A 25,850-nucleotide genomic window follows, 5' to 3' on the forward strand; every position below is an offset into this window, starting at 1 on the left:
GCTGGCAAGTTGTAGGTGTTTGGCATTCAACACAAATAGTAGGTGAGTGTGATTAAATTGCATTGGTAGTCAGCCATTAGCATCGTTCTACAACTACCTCAAGACTGGTGCGCAGTGGGAGAGACATCTTTCTTTGGACCTCTAAATCTAGTCCAATCAGTTATCCAAGTTTCATCCTCCCACGTGCTTATTAGTGAACTTTTAAACAACAATAATATCTAGCTCTATTAAATGATTTTTATGTCGGAGAGATTTTAGGGACTTTATAAACCAATTTTCTAAGATATGAATACTCTGAAGGAACATTTGCAGCATTTGAGAAGCATTATGTTTTTAGAAATCCATAGGTCCTCCCCAATAAATATCTCCTGCGATTGAAGTGAAACACAGGAGAGCTCTTGCGGCAGAGACCTTATGGGCACACTCAGAACTGTCACTTGAAGTAACCAATCACTGGAATGCATGGGAGTATCAACAGAACCAGAGGGAGCATGGAGTCATTGGTGCCGTGTGGGCAACCAGCAGCCAATCGCAGCAAAGCCTGGATGTCTGTACCTAGAGAAAAGCTCACGAGCCAGGTAGATATGAGGTGACTTGCATCGTTATTGGTCGGTCTGAACACCTGACTGGCTTTTAGACTCAATTGCATTGCTGCACAGATGTCCGCACCACACGATCATACTTACATAAAAAAGACTCCCCTGGGAGCATGTGGCAGATATGACCTACCCGGATCCTCTGCTACTCTTCTGATTCTGGAGGCAGTAGAACGAATGCAGATGACTATTTTCTCCATCTGAGATCCTTCTGAGAGCGTTGAGAGGTGCTACTCACCTTGGATTACTTACCTACAGACTGCAGCATGCCAGCATGGGGGTGCCATCAGGCTCTACTGCCGGTTCAAACAAGTAATAAAGAAGTGACATTGTAACCACCACCCTTTGCTTTTGCTGCAGGCATGGCACTGGATTGGGGATGGCTGCCACCGAAGCAGTGAATTACACAAATGTTGGGTGACTGGTTTAGTTATGCATGCCCGCCCCTTCTCATGCACTCCTCCAGGGGCTTCTGCTTGTCCACATTGGGTATCTCAGTAGAAAGAGTGCTTTTAAACTCTCGATAGTGTCACAGGTGGCACACATCCAAGACATCTGCATTGATAGGAATCTATGTGGGTTCCATGTGATTACAATGAAAACAGGAACAAAGAAAAAAAAACACGACCTTCAAATAACGAAAAATACTGTTTTTTTTTTTTTTATTGAGGGAGGTCATAACACCACCGAACCCCCTCCCAATCCGTTTTATTCCCTTAGCCCACCCCACACGTAATTTAAATAAAAAATGCTGTATTTTTGGTTATTTTACGGTTGTTTAAAACATTTTCGTAATTCCAAATCCGCTATTATGACTGTATACCATTTCGGTGTGGTGTTTCCATGCAAGATCAAACAATGATGAGGGAAGTTCTCGACCCACCGTGGAGGCAAACTCCTGATTGCTAAGGGCGCTGTAAGTTTGTAAGTTTCCTTATGCTGCTAGAGGTGCGTGAGAAATGTTTTCTAGCTAGTAGGTTGGGGGGTACGGGGCATAGGAAGGCTGCAGGGCAGTGGGTGCAGATCCACTGACAGTTTTTCAGTAGTGGGGTAATTATGGACTTTGTGAAGGCCTTGGAGAGGAATGATAGATAACAAAAGCCAGGGTGGTGTAGAGTATTCTGGCATAAGCAGGGAAGTTACATTGCTATCGAATTAAGTTTGTTGTGTGGCCTGTGGTGGGGTAGGGGGCAAGCGTCACCCTCGCCTTTTCATTGATACAAATTCTTACTGGTCGGGTTCGAGGCTTAAATAGGATGGTGTGTTGTGGCAGAGGGGGCAAAGGAGTTTAGCTGCCATGAGTCGGATGCATTGCTTTTTCTTATTGAAAAAGTAAATGAGGGTTTTCGGGGTCCCTGAAGTACACACCCTTTAAAAGACGCTGAGGTTCAGGGTCATGGCAGGCGGATGAATTTATGGGAAGGCCTGCAATGCTGATAGCCACTATGCCTCCTAGACACATGGGCACTGCACAGATTTCAAACATTTCTTCAGTCATTTGTGAATAATTGCATACTGGAAGGCACCAGATTGATTTTGGATTGGGACGAGGAGTACAGCTACCACCCAAAAATTGTGGCTGGAGTTGGACGCGCTGTTCGTTTCAATGACGGCCTCTTCTCGGTGCTACAATGAGGTCAGTGCCTAGCACCCTGACCTTGGGGTCTGTAATGGCAAGTAAAGAGGATCTACAGCACCGGATCTTGGCATGCACATACGGGCCTCTTTCTAAACCTCAATGTTGTCTTTTTTGTGACGGGTAAAACCATCTTTGCCTTGTCGTTGGAGAGCAGGTAAACTGGGACGATGGCAATTTGTTTTGGTTACTTGAAGTAGTGTGCTGTCACAATGTATCACGTGCCGAGCTTCAAACCCCTGCCTATGTTCTTTTGCATTCGATAACTCTCAAATAGGAATGCTCCTTGTTCGCGCTCTCGCGTTCTCCTTCCCACACCTCTTCACAGTCAGCATGCATGAGCTACAACGATGCAACATACGATCTGCTGCTGTGCCATGTCACTCATGTGCAGGACTTGCCGGTGCTTTGCTTTCTATTCAAGGGCCTTTGCATCATAACCGAGAAGAGCAAATGCAGTTGGACACAATGGCACCCCTTCAATGAATCCGACGTAGAAGAAGGGGCTGCCCGCTGCCAGACTATTCCCTATAAGTGGCACGTGGAGAAAGCAGAGCAAGGCAGTGACATTGCGTGGGGTTCCATTGTCAGTAGGAAGGAACATGACACGTGCCTTTGCAAATGGCAAGAATGCGTTCAAGTAGAAGAGTTTGCAGGAAGGAGGAGGCGACAGTCCACCCAATTTACCCTCAGGGAGCGACATGCTGACAGAGAAGACACGGGCTCAATGCACACCGGGTGGCATCGCGCTTATGCCGTGATAATGGCAAGGCTTATGATCGCCTAGATCAAATCCTGCTTTTAGATCATTACTAAAATACTCGCATGACAGTTTGCAAAGAAAAGGCCCGGATGTGTGTTTGCGTCCTTTGGGCAATGTTAAACTTCAGTCTGTGACATGTAAAGGGAACTGACTCAAATCGCTCGTGGTAATCGCCCAAATCCTGGTGGTGCGCATTTTCCAACTGCGATGATGGGCAAACAGCACACGCCATGTCGCTGCGTTTCTAAACATTTAGGGAGGCACCTAAACAAGAAAGCCCCACAAAACCTAACCCAATGGGACAGCCACATTTATAGGGCGATTGGCGTCTTAGAATAAATACCACAGTTACTCTGCTGTAGATCTGTTATCTGTTCCTGCTTTATTACAGTTAAAGTTTCTTTGCCCCGTTCATTAGCTCCACTTTTTCAGATACTTACAGTACAAACTTCGTAACTAACATGGAAGAAATTATGTGTTTAGGTCTAGCTGTCACTCTTGCTTTTCCGGTTATTTTCCACAAAGTCCAATTTGTTTATTTTAATTTTAATAGATTTTTTCACAAGTATGAGGGCCACATTGACTTTTAAATAAGAACTAATTCATGGACAATGTGGCTGACAGTACCTTCATGTATATAACGCAGTCTGAAAATTGAGGTAATGTGGGTGAGGAAACCTTCCCAGGTTCGCGTGGTGATACTCGGGTCTTCTGCATCGAGAACATGGAACTAGGAAGGGCCCTGTAGGCTGTTGACTGCAAGTAATTGCTGTGTGCCAGACCTTTATTAGACTATGTTAAAGGGGAAATTCTCTCAGAAATGTTCTTGGCCCAATGGATATGGCATGTATTTTTTCAGCATATTTTGATCGAACTGATAAAAAATTCCTACGCATCTTACCTTAGTTTTTCAGCAGTAACTCATAAGACCTCCCCTAAATCTGACATCATTAGAAGATTACACCACTTGTCACAACACCAGTACATGTCTCATGACTCCCATCGGCAGGGTGAAGTCCATCCAGGATGTAAATCCAAATACAATCAGTGTTTTATCCTAGCACCCTGAATGCTACTAATCATTTGTTGAACCTGTCCTGTGAAGCCAAGAAGGATCACACTCGGTTGGTTTGTGGATGGGAGATATCATGTTAATATATATATTTTTATTATGTCCCAAAACTATGCTATAACACAACCCTTGAAATTCACTGAAATAATGTTTTGGTTACGGTGTATTTATCGATACTCAGGTGGATAGTGTCATTAAGAAATCCCAATATCACCTGCGGTTATTGAGACTGGTGAGGCCTTATGTGTCCCCAAAAAACTGTGAAACACTCGTGAGAGCAGTAATCATGCCCAGATTAGACTTCAGTAATGCCCTTCTGTGTGGTGCCAGTAAAAACAATTTGCACAAGCTACAGGTTTTACAGAACGATGCAGTACACTTTGTAAGGAGTGTTCCAAAAAAAAAAAAAACATGTTTCGATTAATAGAACAGATCTTCACTGGCTCCCAATTTCAGCTAGAATTACATTCAAACTAAACATCTTGGTATGCAAACTTTTATTTGAAAGAGTGTTTAAATCAACAAGCCTCCCATTCAACTAGGTCAGCCTGATTCTTTAAACGGATTTGCCCCAGAGCTAAACGAACCAGAAACGGTGGTTGCTCGTTCCCTGTGCATGCCTCTAGGGCATGGAGCCTGCTTCCAGTTAACCTTCATATGGAGCAGAATTCCTCTGTGTTTCGTAAAAGATTGAAGACTCTGCTCTTTGCTTGAAATGCCATTTGTCCTCTCCCAATGATGATTGTTTCTTGATCCTGTGCTGTTGTTTAGCTGTTTTCTGTTGTGGGTCTTTTTCGCTTTGATGCCTGCGGCCTTAGGCGCATTATACATTTGTAAAAGGTAAAGTAAAGTAGTTAAGTTGAGCAGATTTAACGCAACAAAACCTTTGAAATTCAGCAGATTTGCTAAGTCATGACCAGCTTAGCTCGGCGCGTTCGGATTGCAAAGCCCATGAGCACAGACATTTTATAACAGAAGGGATACACAATGACATACAAAATTGCATTATTGGGGATATAGGATTATGGGAGACATCAACGGGAGTGTGCTGACTTAAGCTGGTAATGATTTCCCTCATCTGCTGAATTTCAAGACTTCTGTTGCGTAAAATCAGGTGATTTTAACTACACCTTAACTAAAGTTTTTTCAGTGAATATATATCTATATTTATCAGTTAATAGGTTCTAGTTACTCATAGGTATACACAAAATGAGTCCGCCCACTGGCCATTCTCATGCACTCCAGCTCAGGCCCCCAACTGACACATTCAGAACATTCACACTCAAATACTCATCAACATTCTCCTGAGCTGGCTGTCACACACATGCACCAGGATTCTATCAGCATTCATAGATGACCTGTAAGACAGCAAATTCATCATGTCACTACATGTTCCTTCCTTTCATTATTCAGACAATCATTTAACACCATAACCATGCAACTTTCAGCCCAGTCTCTTGGCTAGGAAGGTATCAAGTAGCATGTGGACACTGGTGCTAATGCACAATGGGGCAGCAGCATGTACAGCAGCAGGTCGTGAACAATAGGTTGCCAAACAACTGGACTAAGATGCACCTGACGGGGAGATACAGAGCCCGGGCATGTCAACCTAGACATCCCACTTCCAAACTCTGCGAACATTCTGCAGAGTGGTGCTGCACAGTCTCTGATGCAGCACAAGGCCTGTCATCGTACAGCAGCCTTCCACTGACCCTCGAGGAACAACAAACATAGCGCAACCACCCACCAATAGCTAACATTCATGGAGCAAGCAGGATAACCCTATCCAACTGCTCCTCGCCCACTGACACTCAGGACCATGTCTCATCCAAGGCATGCAAACTGCTAAATCTCACAGTACTTTATGTGACTGTGACAGACACTCTAGCACATTGCAAATTCACCACAAGTATCCACGTACCAATAAACCAGCAATCAGACACATTCAGAAATATCATAGAAAGCACGCTCCAAACACATTGCACCCACTAGCAATATGTACCCATGCACCTGACATGCATGCCAACAATGGGATGTCAATGGGCATGTCATATCTCCTGCAGTGGTACCAACTAAAATAAGTAATTCTAAACTAAATGACCAAAACATAATTATAAACAAGCATGGATCTAATATTGACACCTAGCACCTGTGCTTAAAGTCTGGACTGTCCAAAATATCCTTTTGGGCTAAATTGTCCAATTGGGGACTATACCTAAGGCCTAATTCTGAACACATTGTCTACAGTATTCTTCCTAAATACATTTCCTAAATCAGATATTTTCCCTAGGGTGCTGTACCTAAGCATAGTTCTTAATAGCAATACCCTTCCATGTCATTAAGTATTTCCTTGAGGCCTATACCCAAGGACATAGTTAGGTCATTTCCCAGAGTCCCATACCTAGGTATAAACTAGTGATGCATTTCCCAAATCCTATGTGTGCTACCTATCTCCATGGTGTGTACTATCTATCTTGTACATTAAGTCTAAACATTACAATAGTTCCTAACCTATTCCTTAAGGCCACAACATTTAACAAAGAATACATTTACCCAAATGAGACAACTAGTGAACCTAGAAAACTGGGGTGAATGCCCGACTCCTACCATATTCCTAAACACACATAATTGTAGAGTAATTACAGACTAGACACATAACCCTAAACATTAGGTATCATTCATAGCCTAACATAGAAGCACCACACAACATACATCCTTGACTCAGAAGACATAAATGACTCATGTGGTGGCAACTAACGTTAGTGTGCTTCTTATCCACACCAGCCTGTGCCTGGCCAGGATATCAATGTACACTAATACATTTACACAATTACAGATTATATATAATGTAATGTAATTTAAGTGGTCTTGTATAGCACCTGTCTGCCGATGTTGGTGGTCTGGATGCGCTTGGCTCTGTAAGTGAAAAGAGGGGCCTGGGTTCATTAGTGGGACAATGGGAAAGGCAGACGTGAAACCTGTGGTGTTGATGGGTGCAGGTAGGAAGTACCCACTTCCTGAGGGTCAGTCTCCTTTCTACGGGTTTTACCGATGATACTTGACAGTATGTTATCCATAGGGAAGGGTCCAAGATCTGATAGACAACAGCACTTTGGGTCTGGTTAGCCACTGGTGTGAAAGCGTGTGGCAGGGCTAAAGATCAGAGTTTAGTTGTGACTCGGTTATTGTTGATGTGCTAACAGCTAGGCCTGTGGTGACCTTCTGTAAGCGGGGGATGTTGTATGTGTAGTGTAAGATGGTAGGAGATTTTAGAGGCTCAGGGGAAAGCGAAAGTAGGCCTTACAAGGCAAAACAACCTGCAACCCTGTACTCCTATCACTTGCCATTTGCAGACAAGTCCCATTTCTCTAGCTCCAAATGCCACTTCTCTCTGTCTCAAATAGACACATTGTACCCCATAAGGAACCAAAAAAAAAGCATCTGCAAATCAGCAGATGAGGGAGCGGGGTGGAGTAAAAACTCAGAATTTACCGTAACCTGCTAAGGCTAAAGGGAGGCAATAACTTAAGGTTCAGTGGAAGGGCAGATCACAGTCATTAATTTCGGAATTGTACATTTTTACCGACTATAAAGGTTTGCAAGGACGAAAAGTTCTAAAAATGCTACCACCAAAGGTTCGAACACCAAATGTTCGATCCTTTGGTGGTAGCATTGTAAAAAAAAGAAACGGGGGCTGCAGGGGTGTCCCCCTCAACATCCCGCTCACTATACTTTATAGTATAGTGAGCAGGGGTTGCGGATGGACACCCCCGCAGCATTCTGTAAAAAAAAAGAAACAGGGGCTGCGGGGGTGTAACTCGCACCGCCCCACTCACTATACTTTACAGTATAGTGAGCGGGGGTTGCGGGTGGAACCCCTGCAGCCTTCCGTTAAAAAAAGAAAAAAAAGAAAAAGAAAAGGCCCCTGTGGCGCTGGTTCCCGATCACAGAAGTGAAAGGGAACTGGCACCAGAGGGACCCAGTGTGAAGAAGAAGGTAAGTGGGGTTTGTTTATGTTGAGGGTGTTGGTGGGGGTGTGGGTTGGGGGTGTGTCATGGGTGTGTTTTCTGTGTGTGGTTGGGGGTGTGCGTATGTACGTGTGTTCGCATGAGAAAGGTGCAAACTTTTGGTGGTTCGCACCTTTCTCATGCGAATTTTCCGGCCGCGGCAAAATCAGCCGCGGTCGGATCACGTATATCTATTAATTTCACCTTTTTTAGTATGTTGGTTGGCCGGCTGAGAGATGCCTCACACCTTACTCTAAAATGTTCTGGTGCTATGCTCAGTGGGCTGTTGTGACTTTAGTCTGTCAAGCTCTGGGCCCACAGATGCAGGGCAAGGCATTTGTCTGGCGTTTGTCAGGGGATTGGTTGGGGCTGGGGCCAGAACCCCTGCTCATTTAGCCCATAGGTCTACCCTGCAGTCTCAAAAGCCCCAAACTCTTCTCAAACAGTCCAAAAATGAACGCCCTACCCCATTACCAATATCCAAAGCTCACCAGGTTTTGACAAAGTGACACACATTCAGGATCTTAGTGATGCTGTAACCCTGCAGGGGATTGTTTATGATGAAATAAGTAGCATAACAGATGGAAGGTGGAGTGTGGATTCTCCCAAAATTTCTAAAACCTAGGTCTACAAAAATGCAATGGGGAGGTGAGCGAGACAGCTGCAGAATGGTGAAAAGCAGTGTGCTGTAGTTACAGACAGATTTTTATAGGTGGGGGATATGAAAGAAATCTCACGTTTGCAGTCTCTCTGGCCCCTTGCTAGCTAAGGGTGTCTTTACTTGTGCCACAGCTAAATGATGGGTCCAGTGCATGATTGATTCATCCAGATTTTAAGGGCTGTCCTTGCAAGGGTAGCGAGGGGTTTGCATGTGCAAACGGTGTGAACTGTTTACCAATGGCTCTCCTGGAGCCAGGGAAGGTACCACCTCATCCATTAACTGCTATTTACAATACAGAAGGAAGTAAAGAAGCTGTAAAGAAGACTCAGCTGTTGTGCTGAATCTCAAGGACATGGGGTGCTTACTGAAAGTGTGTTCTTACATTTACAACGTTTACACAGGTTGGTCAGATGTCTGAGAGAAATGACAAAGGCAAAGGCAGCAGAAAGTATCTGCCAAGGATCCTAAAATGGCACACATTAAATAATTGTGAGCCCCAAGTCCCTTGAGTGGGGCTAGCTCCAGCTGTACTTTCAAGCAGTGCATTGATCTAGATAAAGTTGTGTCCAATTCAACCGGGTACTCTATTTTCACCAATTGAGTGGGGTTCTTACTTACTGAAATACAAAGTACAGCTCCACTGTCATTTCTTTCCACCTGGGAATGGTTTCAGTGATGCACTCTTCAATCAGTTATGTACTGGCACTGTTGGTTGTCGGTGCCACATTGTGACAATTTCATAATTTGCTGGAACATACCCGGCGATAGGATGTTCCAACCACTCCCAGGTCGGTATCAGGGTATTCTCATGAGGTCACTGGATATGGTTGTTGGCCACCGGGTGCAGGAAGTGCCCATGCGGTCGGACTGCATGATCCATGCTGGTTGTCCTCTGGCTGCTGCTGTGGGACCTCCTGCTTTGTTCGGACACCAGCTCAACAAGCTCAATGATTTGTGAGACCCAGTTCAGCTAAACATGTCGAGGGAATGCAGCACTATGCTTGTAGTGCCCAAGGTATGACTAGGTTGGTCCTTTTCAAGGGTCTCTCTGCTATCTTCGTTATGTTTGTTTTCTTTGCTTTGTAGCTGGAGTGGGTTAGGGAGAGCTGCTCTAACAGTATGTGTTCCTGGTTTTCCTGAGTTCTTTGTCCCCTTTCACAGCTGTTAAGAGGTTGAACAAGCTCTAACTTGGGACTTTTCCATGACAGCTATGTCTTTTTTTCCAGGTGCTCCCCCTGCTCTGTGCAGACATTGGTGGATTGATGACACTTCTTAGGGGCAGTAGATGGTCTATCTTTTGCTGCTCTGCCCAGCACACACATACTCACATACATATTTGTGTCCATGTAGTCCCGTTGGTCCTTGTCCAGATGTCGCCAAATGTAGTAACCAATTAGAGAATAGTTGGTGGAGGCCAGACACCGACCAGTTGTGAGCCTCTTGGTTATAGTTGGCAGTTCTGGACCCAAAGGTCATTATATTTGGCAATCTGCCATAATCACAGGCACCGGAAGCCACCACTAGCACTTTGGGTGCACTCTAAAGGAACATTAATTTCCTGGTACGCTTTGGTAATTATTGTTAAGTGATCATGTAATGGTGTGGTCCCAAACCAGCTCCTTAACACCTGTTGGTGGTGTCTGCCATATTGTTGAGGCCTCAAGGTGACGAGGTCAGGTGACCTGGTATGTCTGGGTGACCGGATGCGGTATGGCATTGGATCGACTATGAGTTCTGCAGCCCTCAGTGCCCTGCTCGAAATGATGATGCCACAATACTTATCCCAACCACCACCATGCCCTGTGTGCCTCCATACAAGTGTGTGCTCTGCAACACGCAACCTTCCCAGGCAGGGGAAACACTGGACAAGCGTTTCAGTTCTACTTGATGAACCCTGCAGAGTGAAGAATGCGCCACAAGAGGTTCCTCCTGAAACAATCAGGTTGAAGACTCCCAACATGGGCGCGTGGGTGCCAATGCCCTTTTCACCTTTTCCCTTTGCCCTCACAACTGTTTCTTCATACGTGGATTCAAGAGAACCCTGAACTTAATTGGCATGTTGGTCGCATGGACATGTTGGGCATCCCCATCAGTATGGATTGTTGCTCACAATATTATTCTTTTCAAGAGTGTAGCAGGTTTGCTGGTCTTGTGTGTGAGTATGTATGATGCCCCGTGTTTAGAATTTTATTTTTGGGATAGCAATTTGAGAATCTGAGTAAAATGTGGGCCATTGGGGCTGCCTTGGGGCGTTGATTGTGATTAGGTCTACAAACAAACTAAGGTTCGGGTCAGACTACTGGGTTTAGGAAAACATTTGGATTTTAGGTTCTTTGCTGTTTAGTTATATTTCAGCATAGCTGTCTCAAAGACCTTGTCTCATTATCATGAACATACTACATGCTATGGGTTGTGACCTTAAGTAACAGTTTAGTAGCAATTGTAATGTTAGAGTCAATGTATGGGGACAAAAGTGTACCGCAGGGTTAGGGGACAAATATATAGGGTTCAAGTAATGTATGACTAGTGAGGCTTAGTTATGGGCCTCTGGGCAATGTACTTATTTATGGTTTTAGGTACAGACCTCTAAAATATACTACAAATCTCAAGGAATGTTATTACTGTTAGTAGATGTGTGTTTGGGAGTTTTACTAAAGTCCACCTATGGTAGGACTGAAGAAGACTCGCTATTTGGTGTACAGGGCTTCAATTGTTAGGTTTGGCCGGAACTACCCAACATGTTTGGTATCTATGGTCGAGCAGTCAGGCCTACTCTAGGAGGGAGGAGGGCTGTATATGAGTATAAAGACCTTTGAGCACACTTGTAGTAAAGGAAACAAATACACACTGTAGTTATATAAACATATGGTTATTTATTTATATATAGGCCACTGTTAAATTCACTACCATTCAGGTAAGTAAAAATAGTTCACACAAATAGATATATACATAGATTATTGATGTGGCAATACTCAGTTCAATAGTAGACCTTTAGAAGATAAACAGGCAAGTATAGAGTAGCTTTAAAATATCAAATCATTCATCAACCAACATTTACTAAATTAGCAAAGTTGGTAGGTAGGCAACTTTTAGGAAAGACTTGCGTTAGAAGTTCAGCACTATCTAGGGAATGAGTGTCTCAAAAAAGTCAAATGGGGAACTGGAGGACAGGGACCCTTGGGCAGCAGAAAAGAGGAAGACAGGCGCTGTCAAAGTTGTCAAATATCAGAAGAGGCTTTCTCGTAATAAGTAAGGAATGCAATTGGATTCAAAGGGTTCAGGGTGGCTGGATAGGCCACATGAAAAATTTCAGTCTCTAGGACGGATATCCTTAGGCCCGGGAGAATATGGTTGGGTAGTTCACCCCAATGTGACTCAGAAAGCTCAGAAGGAGTGAAAAACAACACTAAGATGAAGAACCACAATGTCACCTGTAGGTCCCACCGGTTAGAGGTTAGCAGCTCAGGTTCGGAATTCTGATCTTTGCAGCTGTTGGAGAAACCTATGGTGGGAGCAGACAGTCAGATTTGGTTGCAAGGATGCCCAGCAGACAATCTTCATGGTACTTAGTTGTGGAGGCTTGACACAAGCTTTGTAGCAGCAATGGTTGTCACCTGGCAGACTTTCTTCCTACTCTCGGTCCTCAACTCTTCTGAGGGGACTTTTATGAGTCTCTGTAGGCCCAAACAAATGCCCACAAGTTTTCAGCTGGAACTGTGCTTGACAAGATGATGCACGGCAGCAGTGCCAGAAGTCCCATGGTATTCAGGTCTTGCAGGCCTGGGAGCTCGCAGCTCTTCATGGGATGGCCCAAACTGTATACAGTCTTGAGACTTGTTAGACCCACCTATCCAAGGGAGGGTGTCGTCCAGTCTGGTTCTTCAATGTCACACAGAAGATAGGGCTGGAGGAGCAGCTGTGACTCAGTCAGCTTGGCGGTCGCTGGTGGTGACTGCAGATGTCCTCTTCTTTCTTCTTCTTCGGAATGTATCTTCCAGTGGTTGACTCTAGCTTCTGCATCAAGACCATTGCCTTTTATGCAGGAACTCAGATAATCAGCATGAATGCCACATTCAAACCTTGGGTGGTGGCTGTCTAAATGAGACAGCCAGGCACCCAGTCAGAACTGGATCCAAGCAGACATACTGGAGGGCAAAGAACTGATGAGATTCAGTGTCCTCCCAGCTTCCTGTCTTCCCACACACTCTGGTGTCTCCGGATAGGGCTTCCCAATGGGAGACTGTCGAAAGATGGAGGAAAGCAGACTCTGTTAAAGGTAACCAAAAAGGGTTCCCAACGTTACATAAAAAGAATAAGTGAGAGAGGAAAAAGGTTCCCGCTCACTCAGGAGAGTCAGATAAAAACCCCAAAGTCCAGCAAAAGTGCAGAGAAACTCACTATGTAGGGAGAATTACACACAATATGGAAATTCTACCCTTAATAGGTGAATGATACATTCAGGAAATGTGTTTAGTAATAACACGGTAAGTACTGTGCCAGTTACAAGCCTTAAGTGAAGGCTTCAATCGAAATGTTAAGTTCAGTTCCATACAGGATATACTTTGGACAGTCCAAACTATAAAAGCAGCTGTTGTATGTCACGATTGGACCCATTTTTGGTTTACAGTTGTTATGTTTTGGAGAGTCAGGTTAAGTACTGCACATTTTAGTTAAGTAGCGCTCCTCACTGTTGACATGTGGGTCTGGTGCATGGATGCATGCTACTGGTACACACAGGGTATTTGTAGTCTGGTCTCTACTGTATATATCCTAAGAGCAACTGGAACCTATTAACTAATGTATATACATATGATAAAGCTTCCCTAGACTTTCTAACCCAGAGTCTCACAGCTGGGCTGTGTCTGGAATATCATCTCTTGGTTACTACACATCACAGGAGGCAGTGGCACCTCACCTGAATATTTGGTTACATTCTCTGTTCTGGTAAATTGGGTGCAAGGCATTAGAGAAGGCTCTCTGACATTCGAGAAACAGTCAACACCATTTTGTGCGAAGCCAAATTGAAGCATGCCTCCTCACCTCCGACTTAACTTACCTTTCATCTGCCTTCTTGCTAACATTATTGCATTGCTTCTAACTTGCCTCAATCCATCTGTACTTCCACTCTAACACTTCTTCCATCATGGTAACATCCCGAACATTGCTGCCTTACCACCTACCTTTACTTCGACATGTCTAATGTTGATTGTCCTAATCTATGTAAGTCCACCCATGTGGACACTTGTCCACACTTGTGTATAGGCATGTTATAAATGTCATATCATATCATATTGTCCCTGGTGGCTGTTCCATTTATTCCCCACCACAACCTGGTCAGAATGCTACTCAAACTCACCCATTGTAATCTGGTATCTTATCTAGTGTACGTTCTTTTGCGATTAGAAGAACATTGTTCTTTCCTGTATTTAAGTAAGTAAGTAAATAAATAAATACATAAACGATAAATAAGGTGACCAATATCTTATGAGCCCTAGAACCGTAGGTAATACTATGTATCATCAGCACACTGGTGTTTTGGGATGTTGGGGTTATCTAGGAGTGAGTCCAGATGTTCTGTATAGAAGTTAACGATGACCCGAGATTGAAGTGAACCCAGAGGGACTCTTTAGGTGATGGGACCTGAGAGAGCCCATGTTGGCAGCCTGGTGGCTGCCAGATAAGTTGGATCTGAACCATTTTAGGATGGTGCAAGAGAAGCCCATCCAGTGTGCAAGCAGGTCAAGTAGTGTGTGATGCTCAACTAATGGCAAATTCAACCATCGAGGTCCAGAAGGACCAGCAAGCACAAAATCCCTGTATCAATAACCTGAAGGGAGTCATCGAGCACTGTTTAGCAATGGCTTTGTCTGTGTCACATTTAGGTGTGGAACACAGATTGGTAACCCCAAATAAAACCCAAGTACCTTCTCAATGAATTTCCTAATCCATGGGAGGCTTGTAATTGGCTGGTAGTTTGCTGTGTGTTCTGGTTCAAGGGTGGGTTTTATGAGGAGTGTCACACAAGCTCTGTTTTTGAGGATGTCTAGGGGAGGTACCCTTGCAGACAAAGGCATTGGCTATCCTAAGATGTGCAGTAAGGGCAGGACTGATACATATTTCAGGATGTTGGCTGGGATCATGTCATTGGTGTAAGACTTTATTTTAAGGATGTGAGCATGTACGAGAGGTCCTTGGGTGATAGGAATCAGAAGTCGGTAATGGTTTGAATGGCCCATTCAGGAATATAGGTGATGGGCGTCAGAGGATTTGTTGTGATCGATGTGGAACTTTATGGTATTGATGCTGTTTATAAAGAGCGCATTGCTATCTTCACACTTCTCCTGGGATCTGGGTCTGCTTTGGGGTTTCAATGGTTTTTGATGGCTGTTAATAGGGCTTTGCCTCTGTTAAGGGCTCCTGTTAAGTGGTGGTGTAATAAGAAGTCCTGTCTTTGACTATTAAGGTCTACCATCTGGAATGCAAGGCTTTGAGGGAAAGAAGGCTCTCTGATTTGTAGGTCTCGCACCAGCATTTCTGAAGAGCTATAATGGATTGTTTGTTGAAAGAGAGTGCTTGAGTATAACAGGAAGTGGTTTGCTTGATTCTGCCACAGCCCAATTTTTCTGTAGTGAAAGTTTCTAAAAACGCATTTGAGGTTCGGTGAACGTTTGGTAACGGTGAAGTTGGAGAAAATGCTATCAAGCGCCCCGACTGGAAAGTCTTGGAAGAAGCATCATGCTACCATCAGGCGTTTTTCCTGATTCTTGTGGGATGTCAGAGAGTGCGATAAGAAGGATGGGATAGTTGCATGGTCTGCCCAGTTGAGCGTGAAGGGGACCAGGTAGTAGTATATGGGTAGACGAGGAGAGGATGAGTACTAGGATGATGGAGTCCATGCCGTATATTGGCGGAGATGAGGATACGATGAGGTGGAAGGTATTACCGCTAATGTGTATGGGCGCATGTACGCATTGGGTTGTATCCAAAGATTCTGCTATGGAAAGGAATGCATCTGTTGTGTTTTTGGTTGGTTAGGTTCCTGGGTTGTTGAGTCTCCAAGGAAGACATTGGTCACATTAGGGAATTAAGGTGTATAAAGTAAATCAGTACTCTTATCTCGAAAGGTGCCACACCATTGAAGTGGAAAATAGATGAGGTGGGACATAGCTGAGTCTTTTTGCAATAGAGGGATTTGGCAAGTGTGAGTTTCTATTGAATATAATTGTGACTGATCAGGAACCGTACAATGCTAATTTTGTGGATGAGTGCCACTCCTCCCCCTGTTTTCCCTGACCAGGCAACATGTTGGATGCTGTCTCCAGGTGGGAGGAGGATATCATAGACATGGGAGGAGGATGTGTGTGCCAGGCTTTGGTAATGAAGATAGCATCAGGTTTATTGGTAGTGATCGAGCCTGCAATATCTTTTGCATGTAGGATGGCTGAGTGGATGCTAATAAGCATTACACAGCATGTATAGTGTCGGAAGGGCCAGCAATGATGAGGAGGTTTTGGAAAAGGTTAGCTGGGTTGGATGTGGGGTGTGGACAGGTGTGTGTGCATGGACAGTCTCTGGAGAGTGTGTGGAGGTGCTGGGTCTGAGAGAGAAACATAGATATGTATTACATGTGTGCAGAAGGTGTGGCCTTTCTGGCCCTCCCAGGCCGCACAGGTTCAAATGGCCAGTATTCTGGACTTTGTACATCCTTTACTGAGGACGCCCAGTGAATGATGAGCAAAAGGGGGGAAGAGCGGGACATATGATCTGCTCCCACCATGTATGCTGCTGGATGCTAGATCAGTTTATGTCACTCATGTCCCTAAGTAAAGCCTGAGGTGGGAATAGTCTACAATGGATGGCAGGCAGAAGGCTGGAATAGAAAGGTCATGTGACCGACCTGCACTCACCACGTCTGCTGCTGGAGCTTGGAACGGCTTATGCTGCTGGTGTCCCTTAAGTGCAGCCTGAAGAGGTTGTTGGGAAGAGTGAAGGCACGTGACCTGCTCTCACTGTGTCTGCTTCTGGAAATTGGATTGGCTTATCCCTCTGTTGTGTATAAAGTTAAGCCTGAGGTGGGTGTGGTCAGCAGTGGATGACGGGCAGAAGAAAGGAAGAGAGTGAATTCAAGTGACCTGCTCTAAGAGTGGTTGCTACTGATGGCAGGGTCAGCTTACGCTGCTATTGTCCCATGAGTAAAGCCTAATGTAGGCATGGTCAGCAGTGGATTGCGGACAAAAGGCAGGAAGAGTGAGGTCATGTGACCTGCTCTCAGTGCATCTGCTGAGGAGACTGGATAGGCTTACAATGCTAGTGTCCTTCAACTGAAGCCTGATCTGGGCATGGTCAGCAGTGGATGACAGGCAGAAGGCAGGAAGAGCAAGGTCACATGACCAGCTCTCCCCACATCTGCTGCTGGAGGTTGGATCAGCTCACGCCACTGGTGTCCCTTAAGTAAAGCCTGAGGAAGGTGCGGTCAGTGGTGGGTGGCGGGCAGAAGGTGAGATCATATGTTGCTGGGTTACGTGGAATGCAGGGAACAGGGTTTTCAGCACTAACATAATTGCCTTTTTCTTCATCTGCTCTTTGCTTCCAACACCCGGGTGATTGAAGCCCTACGATCTAAGAGTTATGGACGGAAAGAAAGGGGCAGGGCTAAGCAGGTGGAAGAGGCAGAGGTGACATGACCAAGCTGCAAAAGTGAAGAGACTGGAAAGTGGCTTAAATGGGAAAAGAGACGGTGGGAATAAGGAAAAGTGATCTAGAAAAAAGGCATCAAAAGATTAGAAGTGATTGGTAAGTTATGGGCCAGAGGTCACGTATCCTAGACCCATTTGCATCATCTGACCAACTGCGAAAAAAAGGAGTGTGGAAGGTGGATTAAGCAGGGAATGAAGGGGACAGGGATACAACAAAGAGTGCTACAAAAGGTTCCAAATGATTAGCAATAATTAGCAGGCAGGTGGAGCAGAAGCCACATGACCTAGATCCATGTTCACCTGCTGAAGAACTGAACAAGAAAAGGGGCTGGAAGTCAGTTTTATACCCCAATAACAAATTGGCTGTCCTGTTTAGGCTTATAAAGAGGGACATGAATTTGAGAGGGTTAGCGAGATTTGTTTCTTCTTGTTTGAAGTTCGTCATCAGGCAATCCGCGCATTAACCAGTCTCCCCACAACATGCAGTCCAAAGCCAAAGGATAGTAACGTCTGTGAGAAGCTGTTTCTTAAAACATGAACCGGCAAGGAATGCACCACAATCGCTCCGCAGGATCTCCTGAGCGACTGTTTGGATTCCAAATTCACAAGTTACTAAATCATGAAGGAGGCGCAGCTGGGACGCTGAACAATCTCCCCGTTATTTAGTGAACACAACTGAGGCTATTAGCGCCAGGCTGCCTTCTGCTTCTAATCATATTTCCATTAACATAATTCCCCCCTCATACCTTAAGAGGCTGTGATGAGGTTTAATAGCTCTGCCTGCAGAGGAGGTCAGGAAGGTGACACCTCACTGGTATTCAACCACTAGCAGATGGAACCCGGCTCTGCATGCTTCACTTGGCCTGTCTGTCACCAGCAGTGTCAGCACTTAAACATGCCTTCTAAGTAACAGGCCACCCAGGCACGTGTGTGGCTAGTGACATATAGGCAGGACGGTTCTTCATCACTGCTCAATGTCTTGGAAATGACTGCATTTACTACAGGCACTGTATATTCCAAGATGCATGTATGTATCTCTAAGTTTCTTTCATTGTGAATAAATATAGAGCTAGCTTGCTACTGTTTCATTCTATCTATCTATCTATCTATCTATCTATCTATCTATCTATCTATCTATCTATCTATCTATCTATCTATCTAGCCAGCCACATGTTTGTCTTATTAGCTACGTGTACATCCGGTCTTCTATCTATGTATACTGTTCTTTAACTATCCATCCATGGGTCTACCTTTCTAGTAGCCTCTCTATCTATCCATCTCTCCACATATCTAGCTACATTAACCCATGCCTCTGCCAATCGTTCTCTCTAGGTGTCTGTCAATTTCTGTGTTTATGTGTTTAGGGGTCTGTCTGTCTCTCGCTCTCTCTCTGGTGTGCATGCTCTCTCTTTCTAACACTCTCTGGATGCGTTCAGCAGTCTCAATGAGTTTGAATGTAGTTGTCGTAGGGTTTTATGGCGGCTTGTATTTCACACGTGATGGCAGCAAATAGCAGCCCAGATTGTATTCTTCCTGCCGGTGCGTTCCTGATGGGATGATGAGCGCTTGTGTGTGCCTATATTGCTTGTGTATGCCAAAACTAATAGATGACGCTGGGATATAGCTCAAGAGGATAGCTCAGGGGCAACGGGCTTGCCTTGGAAGCAAGACGACACGGAGCAACATGGGTTTGATTCTCGGGTCCGCACTTAGAAACCTCTGGGTACTAAGTGTGTTATAAATAACCATATCACATCATATAGATTTCGGCTACCCTCCTCTCGCATCTAAGTTTAGCAATGTTAGTCCAACAGGAATGCTACTAAGACATGTTTTGCACCTCAAAAAAACATCCCAGGACCAATATAAACAGGAGTAGCGTACCCCCCATGAAGTCCAAATCTGCGGGTAGGTAAAATGGCCATCATAAGCAACTCTGCCTCCGTGTAAGGAAGAGGCTATCACTCATGAAGCAGGCATACTGAGACTGAGGGAAGTCCTTTGCACGTGAGGATGATGACAAGTTCTTAAGAATGTCACTCAATTGGACTCCTCTAGTGAGGAATTTGTGAGACTGTTCCTGTAATTAATTGGAGGAGCAATCCTCGTGAAAGATCCATACATATTGGTTTAGGTTTCAGCTTTTTTTTAACTACTTTTAAGGTTGGTCAACTGGAACTGACTTCTGTGGCGCATATAGGTCACCAGGCATACATCCCTGGCAGGGCTTAAATCGAGGGTACACACGGGAGGATGGAGTCCACCCACCTTGTTCAGAGTGTGGACTCAGTCCCCCCTAGCTAAAATGAGAAACATTGAGGGCTTGATTCATGGAGGTGTTTTATGATGGTGCAATCCCATAGGAAAACGTTCCATGAATCAGGCCCTAAATGTCCTATTTGAATGTATAAATTAAAGCTGACCTCAGGGATCGAAACACATTTGTCGCGTTTACAGGCCGGACATTTCACCCCTGCACTATAACATGATGAAAAAAAAAAATGAAAAAAAAAACAACTGTATGTGAAATGTCCCATTTCGGTAGTGCAAGTCACAGGGAAAACATTTGTATTGGTTGAGTCATTGGTTTAGTCTGTTTAAGACATGCACATCTTTTAACGTTTTCAAAAACACTATTAGAAGAAAATACCCTCTCGTGGTTTTGTTTGTGTATTGATTTTACGAAAGGCAAATGCCATTCGTCCTGTACAATATGGGTGGGTATGAAAAGCCAGTTTATTTAAATGTGCATATTTCACCTTGCTATGCTAATTTCTGGTGATGTCGCATCCCATTGCGTTTGTTGATGAGTCCCCCCACTTACATTTTTAGGACTTGACCTCTGACCCCTGGCTATGTGGCATACCTTTCAAGACCGGATCAGCTGTACCAGTCATTCCGATATTCACCCTATTTACTTTGAAGAGACAGATAGCACAGTGACTGTCATGGCAATTTGATGGATACATTTATGACTATCCTATACTAGCTCAGATTCCTGCACTCCTAGCTCCCTTAATTATTTCATTGAAGAACAATGTTGTAGCTACAATAGTTAGATTACAAAATTCACTCTTCCAGATCAATGTTCTTAAAGATTTGATAACTGTCATTGGCCAACACGTGTTTCCACCTCCTTGGGTCTTCCTAAGGGGCGGACTCTCAAAATCTTGTCCAAGATGTACAACGTGTAACCAAACTGATCTTCTATAGATCTCTTATCGGCACCCTGGATATATGTATTTAATAGATCAGCCCGTTGACTGACTCCTGCAAAGTTGCTTCTTAAGCACAAGTATTCCTTATATTCTATTGTACCTTCCGTTTGCACAAGTTGTTTCCCTTTATTTTTCCTATGTCGTTTCTAGAATGCCATGCGGGATGTCACTTTTCCCAAAAGGGTTCTATGGGGGGAAATTAGGCCATGTTATACTTTTAGGCCATACCATCAAATATTTTGGACTCATTATGCCCCCCCTTGATTTGTCATCCAACTTAAAGTGATGGAAGTCGCTAGATAAGAGCCCTGCAATCAGGCTTGTATCTAATGCCCTCATCGTCACTTCTGCATGATGGCTATATACTCCCCCCAACTTCATCTGAAAGTAGCTGTCTTGAATTTTCTATAATAAACACAACAGCATGACGACATTGGCAGTACAGCCATGTTTACTGTTGTGTAGCCCAAGTCAAAACCCAAAATAAAACTCAAAACACGCAGAGGTTCTTCAAAAATATATATGACCTTTGAAGTATTCTACCCATTTTTTCTTATGTATGAGAAAGCCTTGCTCTTTTTATGTTTGGTACATTGTACAAATGTAAGTTATAAAGAGCACAACACATGTATTTATAATTGACAGAGAAACTCGGCTGGAGCTCTTTCTGCTCTGCCATGGAGGGGTCACCATCTGCTGCAGGCGGCAGAGCACAAACCCCACAGAACTTGGGCCAACAGCTGGATCTCCATTGCAGTGACTCACTTCTCCCTCTCTTGGAAGGTGCGGGATCTCATGGGGACCACGTCAAGACTTAGGGTTGATCCAGCAAGCTCCAAACCACCAGGGTGGGCTTCATTAGGAAAAGCGTAATGCAATCTCCTTGTGGCTGGCTTGGAACTGTGACAATGCAAGCCTGACATTTCTCAAAAGCACGGCATGCTGCTGCGCAGCGCTTGCAGCCAAGCGAAAGAGCTTCCAAGAACGGAAAAGGGAAATATAAAAGGTTTTTGGTTTGCGCAGGCTGTACTGTGGGAAGAGTGAGTGCGGCTTTGGAAAGCGTGCCTAAATAAAGGGTACATGTGTTCATTCTGATGTCCTTGGGTCCTGACCGATACTTGGACTCAGCAGAGCCATGAGGCGCCCATTGAACATCAGCCAACCAATCTGGCAGAGGACCTCCCTGCCCCGAGAGCTCTGCACTCCCTGGAGCGGTGCACGCCAAAACCCAAGTGTGAAGCTTGGAAGGCCTTTCAAGGAATGCTTTCTGCTCTGCGCTTTCTAAAGCACACTTTGTTAGCCTTGAAGCTCTCAGGCCCGCAGGGCATAAATAATCAAACCTTGTTTACAAAATGAAAATGAAGCGACGCGTAAACCTCAAAAGTGTATCGCCCTGCCTTCGAGTCGCTAATGGCTTCCAGAACCAACATTGGAAAGCTTGCCTTGGCCAGATGCAGAGATCCAATATCCGTCAATGGTCTGATGGGATGGACAGTTCCTCTGTTTATTTAGCTTCCATTCAAGTGTAGGAATGTTGTGAAAAAAATGGACAGTTTCTTTCAAAAGTGGAAAATAGTAGTGCAATGACATGACTCACCCTGGCGTCCGTGACCTTGAACTCTCGAAGAATGTACTGAGGCATGTTGTACTCTGCCATGGGATCCACCACAAAGTACTGGTACCGGGCTGATCGCTCGGCAGGCCAGTACTGATGGCACTTTTCCTACAAAAACAGAAAAACACAAAAAAGTGTCAGGATTTACCGTCACACTTACAGCGCATACTTTTCAATCACACTCGAGCAGGCACGTCTAGAGAACCTGAGCTCACTGAAATCTGTGAGCTACAGTAGTTTCTTCGATGTAACACACTTCATTAAAAATCAGCTGTTGATGTTCTGGAAAAGAAAGTTAAAAACAGCGCACACCCAGCAAGTTCCACTGCAGAGGTGCAGTTATGTTGAAGAAATATTGAAGGAGCGTGCAGTATCTGCAACCTACAAAGTGCCACAATATCTATGGAGTCTGCAAGAGTTTCTCAACCTTGGGTGCCATCAGGTGATTGCCCTATTAGATAAAGGGCACCATGTTGCCCTAGGGCAATGCACATTGTGGATGGCTAGGACGTTCTTGTGGATTCAAAGGCTGGCTTCAGCTTTTCCCAGACACCCACATCTGGAACAAGGCCCTTTGGTCAACCCTCAAATACGCGCTGCCAGTGCATACACTTAGAGCAGTGGCCTCTGCTGTGGGAGGATGCAGCGTGTACTTTCTATCCGAGCAGTCCATCAGCAGCTCATGGTACGCTGGCACCTCCAGTCCTATCCTGTGATGTACCCCAACTGTCTCCTCTACGATCATGCCTCTTCACACTGTGTACCTCGTCGTTCAAGTCTTTTCTATGGTTTCTCTTACAAACTCGTTGCTGTTGATACCCGAACGTTGATCTCCTTCCCTTCTTTCCTCCCTGAAATACCCACATTTCTATAACACTGTCCTCAGCCATCTTCAACTGTACTCCAGTGAGGGTCCTAAGGCTCAACTCTTCCAATATATAAGTAATCTTTTTACCAGATCCCGATGCATGCCACAACTCTCCTCCCTTGCTGCCATCCTCAGGCCTTGACCTCATAACCTCAGGCCACAAGTCTTGCAACCTTGATCCCACCTTTCACTGTGAAATAGAGCTGTGTATTTCCATGGCCTCTACTTCCATGCCAGCCAGGTTAAACCTTCTGAAGCTCCACACTCATTGGCCACACCTCACTTACCACTATCCTGATTGACCTCGATTTCCAGAATTGTCTTCTGCCATCTTGATTACAGTTCATGCCTCCCCCAGACCTTACTTCACCTTAACATCTCAAATACTCCTCTCCTATCTCTGCACACCACCTTCGTATGGGCTTTCTCTCTATACAACACCAGTCCATTTTCAAATGACTCCTCCTTGTATCTGTGTCCATTCATGGACGCCCTCCCACTTACCGGGCCAACACTATCTTTCTGCACTCCGAAACTCCTCACAATCTAAAACCTGCTGAACCCGACAGCTCCCTGCTGTGATGTGATGCCTTTTACTTTTGCTCATCCACCCCCTGTGTGCCCACTACTAGAACACACTACCCCAGAAAATGAAAACATAGCTTCACTTACAAAATATTCCTTCTATCCAAGGGAAGGGCACCACAGTCACACCATATCTCACCCCTAATGCCAACGTCCCCCTGCATGTCACTCAAAGTGAATAACCGGATACAATGTGAATGTGTATATATGATTGTATATGACACGGGTACTTTGTGTTGCCAGTCTGTGCTGCACCCAGTCCATGGGCTAACTGTGATGTCCCCCCTCCACCACCTGTGTCACTACCTGCTCATTGATCACTTTGATCTTTTATAAAGCACTGAGCAAAAGTATTGCTCTGCTCTCTGTGGGCGTCCTCGTGTGCAGCATTTATGATCAAAGCGCTCGCCGTCTAGTTGAATAAATGCACCAAAAATGCATATGGCCCTTCAGCTTGCATTGGTGAGGAGAACAAATCTGATTGTACCGTTTCATTAGGTAAAGCCCGGATCTTCATGGCTTTCTGCTTCTCCCATTTAAAGTCCTTCATCCTCATACACTGAAAGCATTTCTGAAACCACTTAAAAGTCTGTGTACACGTCCTGATGCATGATCTTCGAGATTAGTGCGTGGCTGCCATGGAGGAGTGTCCAATATTCAAGGCACCAATGCTGGCATGTTCTCTCCCAGGCCAATCGGGAAATCCCTCCACCCCCAGCTATAGGCTAGGAGAGCATGCGTTCCGATGTGTTTGCTATCGCAGCCCCTTCTATAATATAGTGGTGTGCCTGTTGTGCAGAGACCTGTGCATAATGACCATGGCTCCCTTTGGGCAACATTGCCCCACTCAATGCTTCTGAATGTCAATTAACTGACCCCCTTTTAAAGTGACTGCTATGGTTCCTTGAAATGTTATTGACTTAAGGTATGAAACAGATGGGCTGAGCATAGACAAATGCAAATCACCTAACTTATGCATCTTCTGGTACCGTTGAAGGAACGTTTTATTGTTGGCATGCTGAATGAATTATGCTTGAATATTGATACATCCCCCCAAAAGCAGAGTAACAATGGGTTCTTGGACCTATCATAGACAGCATGACCATGTTGTCATCTCTTTCAGAAGAAATCCAGCTCACTATTCTTCTAACGTGCAAGTGTGCACCAAGGTGCTTTGTTCGTGGCTATCCATAGCTAAGGAAAAACACACTGAGCGCTTCAGGCATTTTCACAGATACAGCAATAGACCTCAGATCAGATCAAACGCTACATTTCTGAAAACATTTAAATGGCCATGTGTGTGCCTCGACCACGGCGGTGCAATGAGTATCATCCTGCATTGACACTGTCTGAGTGTGTTGATGACTCGTAGGAGGAGAGGGAATGGAGGAAACGCGTACAGAAACAGCCCTTCCCATGGGCAGGAGAATGCGTTCCCTGGGCTCCTCGGTTGGTGGAATCTGCTGGCCAACTTCTGGTATTTGGAGTTCGCCACTGTCACAAATTGATCGATCTGGGGCCTGCCACACTTGACAAAGAGACGGTCCACTTGATCCTGCTGAAGCTCCCACTCGTGGAAGGAGCGCAGTTCCCTGCTGAGGGAGTCTTTGATGGTGTTCTTGACTCCAACTAGATGAAGAGGGACGAGGAGCCATAAGTCCTGAGCTTCGAGTGCCCCCTTGTTTCCTTATGTAAAACAATGTGGTGGTGTTGTCCATGAAGATCCCCACCACCTTGCCCTTCAAAGACAGAAGGAACGACTTGAGGGCTCAGAACACTGCCTTAGCTCCAAGATGTTGATATGGAGATCCTTCTTCTGTGGCAGCCACAGGCCTCTGGCGTGTAGACGTCCGGTGTGGGTTCCCAGCCCTCCAGGGAAGTGTCAGTGGTGACCATCTCTTGGGGGTTGGGGGGGTTGGAATCACGTGCCCTGGACGATGTTGGAGCAGAGGCCCCACAATCCTATCACCCAACGGAACTCGTCGAGAGGGATCATGTCCGTGAAACTTCTGGACACCTGAATCCAGTGTGCGTCCAGGAATTCCTGTAGGGGTCGCATTTGCACCCTGCAGAGTTGGACGAGGTATATGCAGGACGACATAATGCCTAGTAACAACTTGATGGCCCGCACTG

The 25,850-nt window shown here is 45.1% G+C and overlaps 1 protein-coding gene across 22 annotated transcripts in view; it reads right to left on the reverse strand.

Annotated features, from left to right (window-relative positions):
* PTPRD (protein tyrosine phosphatase receptor type D) overlaps positions 1-25,850 on the reverse strand; it is a 4,803,934-nt gene that overhangs the window by 39,124 nt on the left and 4,738,960 nt on the right. For all 22 annotated transcript variants that reach the window (XM_069625937.1, XM_069625939.1, XM_069625938.1 and 19 more), the window contains one exon: positions 22,247-22,372. In XM_069625937.1, coding sequence (XP_069482038.1) covers positions 22,247-22,372 — 126 coding nt within the window. The remainder of the gene's footprint in view (positions 1-22,246; positions 22,373-25,850) is intronic.

Source organism: Ambystoma mexicanum, chromosome 6p (genome assembly GCF_040938575.1).
Source record: "Ambystoma mexicanum isolate Mex_15411 chromosome 6p, UKY_AmexF1_1, whole genome shotgun sequence".
In the NCBI taxonomy this organism is placed as follows: domain Eukaryota; kingdom Metazoa; phylum Chordata; class Amphibia; order Caudata; family Ambystomatidae; genus Ambystoma; species Ambystoma mexicanum.